Here is an 8,506-nt window from a genome sequence, read left to right on the forward strand (position 1 = left end):
AATTTCCTAGCTAAAGGACTTCAGCAAGTGATTAGGTGGAAATCTAATCTAAGTGATTAGGTGGGAAATTAGCTGGGGACATGCAATGGATGTGGCTGTTACCTTTGCCCTCTTACATGTTACAGAGGACTCATGCAAGTCTTATTATAAACTTTGTGTCCAACTGCACAAGCAGCGGCTGCAGCCCACCCCTATTCACAAGCATCCCCTTCCTTCAGAATTTGTTAACAGAAGGGGAAAGTCAAATGAATAGAAAGTGACATGTGGGGAGCAGGGAGGGCAGGACTGGGATGACTCGCCCCTGGTGCTCTGACACTTTGAGCTGCACCCCCAAGACAGTGTTTGGATTCAAACCAGAGCCAGCATGACCAGTAACAGTAACTTGTGACTTCACAGTCAGCCACAGAATTCTGCCATCATGGTTCCCCTTGGAAACCTGCGAAGATTCTGCAGCAGGCTCACTTGGCAGTGTTTTAGATTAGCTGAAGCATCTTCGATAAATTGGCTGTCTTCGGCTGTCAGTTTATTAGCAGCTTATCAGCTTAGTTGTCAAGATGGGTGGCTGTTGGTCATGTGTGGCCTGCAGGTAAGTCTCTGGCATGGTGGGTGAAGCAAAATCTAATGGCGGTGTGGACTTGGTTTTTAAAGATACCCTTCCGCTGTTTTAGCCTGTCTGGGCAGAGAACTGAAGCCCAGCCTGCTGTGTTCACACGTGTTTGTGCTCCCTGTGGGAACTTCAGTGGTCACAGGTTCACCACCACTATTCACACCACACAGCTTCTCCTTGAATTGCAGGTGGCCCTCAAAGGTCACCTGCTTAGCTGATTTCCACTGTGTTTCTTAAGCTTGGAGGTCCTAGACCGGTGAAGCTGTATCACTCAGGAGCTACTGGCTGGCTCCTGTGGGCCCACTTGGGGGGTTGTGGGGAAATCCAGCCCACCAGTTGAAGCTGACTTCAAAAACTGCCCCCCCAGCACCCCCATGTTATTTCCAAGAACATGCCTAACCTTTTCTTCTTTCATGTTCCCATAGGTCTCACCCAGAGGCAGAACCAAAGTGAGTTGCTCTCTTCTCTACCCTTGACTCCTCTTAATGCTTTTGGCTCTGGTGTGGCCAGCTGAAGGGATGGTGCGGCGGGGGGGAGTGATGAGGGGGAGGTGTTCAGACATAGCCCAAACCCACGTGTGGCATATATTGCCTCATCAAGGTGAGCCCATCTCCTTTCCATGTTCAGAATGCCAGTAATTGGCTGCTGGATCAAATGCCAATTTCATCAACTGTCCCCTTGATACCTTTGGCAGGCTGCCTCCCTTCTATTTAAAAAACAAAACAGCATATATGTGTCCCTTGGGGGGGGCCTTTTTAAAAAGTGGGGAAACTACACTGGAGAGGGGTTGGGAAAGCTGGCCTCATGACTGTGAACTACGAGAGCAGGCCCACCCCCCACCCCGCCATTACCAGTCAATCCTCAATGAAAAATACTCTGAGCAAAATGCAGTGAGTGACATTCAACAGCAATTACATTCACTGCTCCCAACTATGGAATCATCCAAAATTAGCAGGGACAGCTAGAAGGATTATGGGAGACGACATACTTGGCAGCATGTGAATTAAAATTAGAGGGAGGGCACATACTAGTAATACCCCTAGTGATACTAGTAATACCCCTAGTATTGCTGGGGGAGGAGACCCTCTCTTTCCTGTGATTTGCTACTAAGAATATTTTTCCTTATCTCTGCAGGGATGAAGATGAAAATGGGGCACTGACAGGTAAGTGGATGATGAGAGTGCCTGCTTTTCCTCAGGGCTCCCCAGCCCCCCAGGGAAAGCTTCCTTGGAGAACTGTTTCTCTTAGACAATGGAGAGAGATGGGCAGACATCCATCTGATGGATTGATAGCAGGAGGGCACGTTCAGCCACCTCTATCCTTTGCTGTTGATGCAGCCGAAAGTGTTAGAGGAGACTGGCGGGGGGGGTGCTCTGTGAGTCACATCTAGCTATCCTCCATTCGAGGAGGAGATAGGGAAAGGGCTGTGGCAGCAGGCAGGTAGGTTTGGTCATTGTCCTTTAGAGGTGGTGCACTTTTGAAAAAGTCCTGCGCGAACCCTTTGCCCACACCCAGCCCCAAGACATCCTCTGGGTCTTTTTCTCCCTGCCTTCAAGAAGAGGAAGCTAATTGTTTCCAAAGTATCTCAATTTTTGACAATTACATGGGTCAAGATGGAATTGGAATATCACCTGAAAACAAGGGCAACATTTCCTGGCCAATGTGCTCTGAGCTCGGACCAAAGAGACTCTTTCTTTCTCCGACCACAGTTTTCTACCTCTAGGAGCCAGGCCTGCATTCCTGAGATCACAGCTATGCTTTCTGCTTATGGCATCCAGGCAGATTTTCAAGACCCCCCCACCCCACTAGGCCAAGAGGCTGTAACTGGGGGTTGGTTCGTGAACCAGAGATAGTCCATGTCAACCATCAGCTCCCATTCTGCTCAAAGGAGAAGCTTCTTTCCTCACACAGAAGGGAGAGCCCATAGCCCAGTAGTGGAACAATTGCTTTGTATGCACAAGGTCTCCTGTTGAAACTTCATCATCTTCTGTTAAAGGATCTTAGCTACCTAGGAAAAGGCCTCTGCCTAAGAGTGGCTGCCAGCCAGAGTAGGGCAAAGAGAGCCAAGAGTATGACTTGGTAGAAGGCAGCTGCACTTGTATGTACAGCAGACAGAGCCTGGCCATTGCACTCCCTTCTGAAGTGTACTTGGTGAGGGCTGTCTTGCCAGTCAGTGCTATGCAATGTACTCCTCTTCATTCCTTGCTTGTTTCCTTGGGTGGCCCACCTCACCCACAATCCCAGGCTACTTCACAGCTGGCTAACCTAGGCAGAAAAGGGAGGCCAATTCTATCAGGCCTACAAGCCACGATCATTTCCTGATTCCTGCTTTATTTCCTCTCTTTCAGGTCATCCCAGAAACCCAACCAATGTTGCACCATTTTCTGGGGGACTCCCCAATGTTTTGGGGGACACTCTGGGGAAAGAGTTCATTGAGGAACCGTCCATGCCAGAACCCCTTCCAGCACCTCGCATCACCAACAACATCCTGGGGGAAGAGCTTGCTGAGGAACCCTCCGTGCCAGAACCCCTTCCAGCACCTCGCATCACCAATGACATCCTGGGGGAACAGCTCACTGAGGAACCCTCCATGCCAGAACCCCTTCCAGAACCTCACATGACCAATGACATCCTGGGGGAAGAGCTCACTGAGGAAGCCTCCATGCCAGAACCACGTCCAGCGCCTCGCATCACCAACAACATCCTGGGTGAAGTGCTCATTGAGGAAACCTCGATGCCAGAGCCCCTTCCAACACCTTGCATCACCAATGACCTACTGGGGAAAGTGCTCATTGAGGCTACCTCAGTGCCAGGTCCTTCCATCCTCACAGACACTCCAAAGGAAGCAGCTTCTGTGTCAGAGCCAGTACTAGAGCCTTCCATTGCTGATAATTATCTTCAGCAAGAAGTAGAACTCCTCAAAGGGTTACAGCATGACTATGTCCAGCAGCGTAAGTATTGTGACACCTCAGAAACCTTTTGCATATACACCCAGCACAAAGATCAGCTGCAGTTTTGATACCCAGCCCAGATGATGGACTAAGCCCTAGCACTGCCCTTTTTGCAAGTCACCAGTACTCAGCATGGTCAGCACATAGAACATTTGTTCCTTTTTGTTCTCTTTGTTGGAGAACTGAGGGTTCGCCGCATTTCCCAACAGTTCCCTCGTTCTCTCTGGGCCATCAACCTGCAAATTGGACACATGTGGACAAGGCTCATCCGCAGTGAAGTTCGGCTGCAGCGGTGGGAAAGGGAAGGTATGTTCACAGCATGCCCCTGAAATTGCTGCTGGGCTAAGAACGGCTCTTTTGTTTATTTCATGTTGAAATGCTTGATTTGAGTCTGCATCTAAGGTTTCAGAGGGGAGGCCTGTGAGTGGGTTGTCAGTGCTTGCTGAAGTGTTCCTTCGTTTTCTGTCTTTCATGTGTCCAAGCTCCAGTGCCTGTAATCCAAGCAGCTTCTCAGAGTGAGCAGTGAGGGCAAGTGATGGTGGGTTGTGGTAGGATGTCAGCCTTTGCAGCTGACCTCCTGATTCTTCTTCTCTCTTGCAGATGTTCCTGCAGGCCCTGCTGCACTTCTCCAGCCCTCTGGGTCTGATTCATCATTGTCCTCTGCCTCCCTTGAGGTTGCCTCCATCCCAGCCTCCACGTCCACCTCTTCCCTCCTCCTGCATCCCTCTCCACCTCCTCCTCCTTCCGCACCTCCTCTGGAGCTGGACCTCAGCAATGTGAAAGAAACTCTGCAGAGTTTGGTAGAGATGCAGGTCAATCAGCTGTGTGACCCTAAGTCTCACAGAGGCAGCACTCCATAACCTCTACCTTTTCCATCCTCACTGTGATTTTACAATCTAAAAAACTTATAGCCTAAAAACAGAGGCAGGGATACAATAGAAGAAGTAGAGGGAAGCTGAGGTGGGGGCAAGTTGGGGAAAGATGTGTATGTATTTCAGTTGCACCTCCTTAGGACCAGGGAGACCCAGGTTTGAATTCTCATCCAGTCATGAAACTCTCTGGGTGACTTTGGGCCAGTCACTTGTCCCACAGCCTAACTTACCTCTTAGGGTTATTGTTAGAAAAAAATAACCACGTATAAACCTCCCTGAGCTGCTTGAGGAAGAGCAGAATATGAATGCTAAAAGGAAAACAAATATCAGCCCTTTTGAGTTTAAGCTGAGATGAAACAGGAAACCAAGGAGGATGATATACAATTGTGCATATTGCAAATCCTCCTTATAGTGTCATCAATGTACATGGGCAAAAGTTCCCTGCCACCAGGAGCATACAGTCGAATGTTTGGCTTTGGAGAGAGAAGTGAGGAAGAGGAGGAATGGGAGTGGAAAGCATAAGGGGCATTCAATTCAAGCCGATGGAGCTGCCTCTACTGAGGCATTACGCCAAAGGCTGCGCAGTGGAGGTGGGTTTTCAGGTATCATTGGAGGGATAGGAGAGAGACTAGGAGCCACATCTGAGTGGCTGTTCCAGACCCAAGGGTCAGCGAGAGAGAAGAGAAAGAGTTGTTTTAGAGAGCAGGAGACCTTCAGGTGGCTCCTGAAGACAGAGAAGCTGGAAGAGCAAAAATCAACCTGACGAGGTGCAAGTTCACCAGGGGGTACATAGCCATGGAGGGTTTTCAAGACAGAGAGGAGGAGTCTGTGCTGGGCATGGAAGGGGACTAGAAGCCCGTGCAGGGACTGACATGGTGGAGGACAGGCCCCTTCACCCTGTTTGTTTTCTCTCCTTCAAGGCCAAAGAGACATCCACAGCTGCCAGGAATGCTTACAAAGCTTCAAGGCACTGAGGGGACAATTGAGGCGGCTAAGGAGCAGACTGGCCAGGGTGGAAGCCACTATGGGGATCGTGGTTCCTCCAAGGGAGCTGGACGTTGCTGAGGAAGAAGGGGAAGGCAAATTAAAAGAGACAACTGTGCTACTATTTACATAAGTAGCAATAAAATGCTGTGTATATATATTTAAAATATTAAATATTTGTTTTAATAGGATGTAGAGATAGAACAGCAATAAAACTTGCATATTTGTTGTTTTAAAAAATAAAATGTTTTATTTTAAAGAAAATACATTTGTCTTGCTTTGAATATTCTTTGGGTAGAGTTGGGTAAAACGGTCTTTGGGTCAAACTCGGCTACAGAAAAGATTCTCTTGGCCAGTCCACTCAGGGCCAAGAGATGTTTGAGAGGTTCAAGATGTAGCTCAAGATAGACAGTTCCTTGCTAGGAGGCTCATACAGAGCTTGTCTGCCCCAACATGTATGGCTAGGAGGATGGATTTTGGCCCTGAAGAGAGATCTGCCCCGTGTGGAAGAGGATGGAATGGTGATGCAGAAGAGGAAGCTTGATTTAGGGCAGGGCTGCACAACTCCAGCCCTCCAGCTGCTGTTTGGCTACAGTTCCCATCAACCCTGACTATTGGCTACTGCGACTACTGGGGACTATGGGAGCTGTAATCAAACAACAGCTGGAAGGCTCAAGTTCAAGGCCAAATGTTATTCTCCAGCCCTCTTATTTTCCACCAAGAGCCAAAGCAGCAGCTGGAGGCTTAGATCCAGGCGGAGTCAAACTGAGTGACTGATTTGGCCCTGGGGGAACAGCTAGGAGGTGGCACCTCCATTTCCTTTGCAGGAAGAAAAGCCGTGGGGGTGGCTCTCTGTAGAGCATGACAGGAAAGAACCAAAAAAGGCAACCTCCATATCAGGCCACCTCACAGGACCTTCCAGCCTTGCTTGTACTCTGGCAGAAGAACCCAAGGAGACTACCTTCATATCATGAGAGCTCTGTATCAGACCTCCACCCAGGGCAATCCATCCCTGCTGATACTTCAGGGAAAGAGAATGAAGAGGCCCCCTACATAGCAGGCCTCCTCCCAAATGCAGGATCAGCAATGAGATTAGACCTTTAGCCTCCAGACTGTTTTTCTGCCGGAGAAGAGAGAAGAAGGAAAGCCTGAAAGAGAGCACTTGTCACTGCAGATGTTAGATTTGATATGACAATGAAATAAGCCAGCAATGCAGCGACCACTGCATTAGCTACACAACTCAGTGGTCAAATGCCTGTCCTTGACCATCTCTAAGAGCCCTTAAAGATGGCCAAGTGTAAGGACAAGAATACGTTTGCTCTTGAGGCTCATTGTGCATGCACTGAGAAGAATAATTAGAATCAACAGAAGATGCCTTCTTAATGGGATACATTGGGCTGAGTGTTTGCACCTAGAACAACACATCACCATGGGAGTGCTGTGCCCATGAATGCAGTAATGCAAAGAGGTGATGTTTCAGACAAATGGTGCGCCTGATTCAGACAGCTCTAGGCAACAAGCTTGATACTCTGGCAATGATTCAGGAATATCATCCAATCTTCAAGGTCAGTTTCCTTTTAAAAGTGAAGAGAGAGTTTCTGTAATCCGGACACCATTATTACATTTTATTAACATTATGCTAACTGGATGGTCATACATTGATTTTCTTAAAAGGATTCAATTTCCTGGCCAGAGTGACCAACATTTAGTCTACTAATTGTTTCAGCTTAAGAGAAATAAACAGCTCCAGGAGATATGACTGTTTTGGATGCCCCTTAATAAAAATGGAACTACTTTTATAGAATTTCCTTATTTTGCCAAGACCAGATGGCTGAATTTTGAAAGCACATTTAGCAAATAGTTTCTCTCTCTCGCTCTCTCTCTTTTCTTCTGATAGAGAATAGTTCATATCTGTATCAATATATGCTAGCCCAGGGCCAACTCCAAAAGTAGGGGTGTGTCTGAACCGGTCCAGCGGCCATTCTAAAGAATGGCCGAACTGCCGGACCGGTTCGGCCCTGGCTGGTTCGGGTCCGTGTTGGGGGTATGTCTTTAAGGGCGGGGAGGGCTTGCTTACCCCTCCCGCCTCTTTGCCCCCTCCAGCACCCGTATTTAACAGAATAACGGGGCGCTGGAAACCAGCCGCCCCCCCCCGCCGCCCCCCCACCGCGAGCAGATTTAGCCCCAAAACTACCGATACCACTGCCGCCGCCCGCCAGCCCTCCCTCCCTCCCAGCCGCCCGCCCGCCCGCCTGAGTCCTCACCCGATGCTTTGTAAATAACGAGAGGAGCTACCGAACAGAGCTCCTCTCGCTAGGAAGTCCTGCAGCATACTGAAGCTTTGCGCACGCGCATGCACGCGCTGCAAAGGACGCCGATCGCCGGAGCCCTGGTCTACCCGCCTGGAAAAGGCCGGGTAGACCAGGCCTCCGGCGATCGGCGTCCTTTGTGGTGCGCGCATGCGTGCAAAGCTTCAGTATGCTGCAGGACTTCCTAGCGAGAGGAGCTCTGTTCGGTAGGTCCTCTCGTTATTTACAAAGCATCGGGTGAGGACTCAGGCGGGCGGGCAGGCGGCTGGGAGGGAGGGAGGGCTGGCGGGCGACGGCGGCAGTGGTATCGGTAGTTTTGGGGCTAAATCTGCTCGCGGCGGGGGGGCGGCGGTGGGGGCGGCTGGTTTCCAGCGCCCCGTTATTCTGTTAAATACGGGCGCTGGCGGGGGCAAAGAGGTGGGAGGGGTAAGCAAGCCCTCCCCGCCCTAAAAGGAAGGCCCCCCTTCGGTGCCAGTCCGGACTGCTCCGGACCGTGCACATGTCTATCCAAAAGTAAATGGGATATTTGGCCCAGGGGTTGGGGAGCCAACAAATCAGCAGCTGAAAGTCCCTTGCTGTTGCCTAGCAACTAATACACATCCCTTTGCCTTGGCTCAGCAAAATTGCCAAATCAGATCTCAACATGGATATCACAAGCCACTGCACACCTAACCATGACAGTGCCTGCAACGAGGCAAGAAAGGATGCATCTTGTCAAGAGAAAGGCACACCACCTGCATTCAAGGGTGGAACTTGGGGGGGCAGCCAGGGCACTTCCCCAAG

At 49.9% G+C, this 8,506-nt stretch overlaps 1 protein-coding gene across 1 annotated transcript; it reads left to right on the forward strand.

Annotated features, from left to right (window-relative positions):
- Nucleotides 1-1,747: 1,747 nt before the first annotated feature.
- LOC128325235 (uncharacterized) lies at nt 1,748-5,667 on the forward strand. The gene is made up of 5 exons (XM_053250812.1): nt 1,748-1,770; nt 2,956-3,558; nt 3,739-3,864; nt 4,159-4,370; nt 5,351-5,667. The coding sequence occupies exons 2-5, from the start codon at nt 3,054-3,056 to the stop codon at nt 5,402-5,404; spliced, it is 897 nt and encodes a 298-aa protein (XP_053106787.1). The 5' UTR covers nt 1,748-1,770; nt 2,956-3,053; the 3' UTR covers nt 5,405-5,667.
- The last annotated feature ends 2,839 nt before the right edge of the window (nt 5,668-8,506 follow it).

This window comes from Hemicordylus capensis, chromosome 4 (genome assembly GCF_027244095.1).
Source record: "Hemicordylus capensis ecotype Gifberg chromosome 4, rHemCap1.1.pri, whole genome shotgun sequence".
Lineage (NCBI taxonomy): Eukaryota > Metazoa > Chordata > Lepidosauria > Squamata > Cordylidae > Hemicordylus > Hemicordylus capensis.

Excerpts from the sequence above, each read along its gene's own strand:
- LOC128325235 (XM_053250812.1), top strand. The coding sequence starts at position 3,054 with ATGCCAGAACCCCTTCCAGCACCTCGCATCACCAACAACATCCTGGGG. Across the intron at positions 3,559-3,738 it reads GCATGACTATGTCCAGCAGC|AACTGAGGGTTCGCCGCATT; the intron begins GTAAGTATTGTG and ends TCTTTGTTGGAG. Across the intron at positions 4,371-5,350 it reads AGAGTTTGGTAGAGATGCAG|GCCAAAGAGACATCCACAGC; the intron begins GTCAATCAGCTG and ends CTCTCCTTCAAG.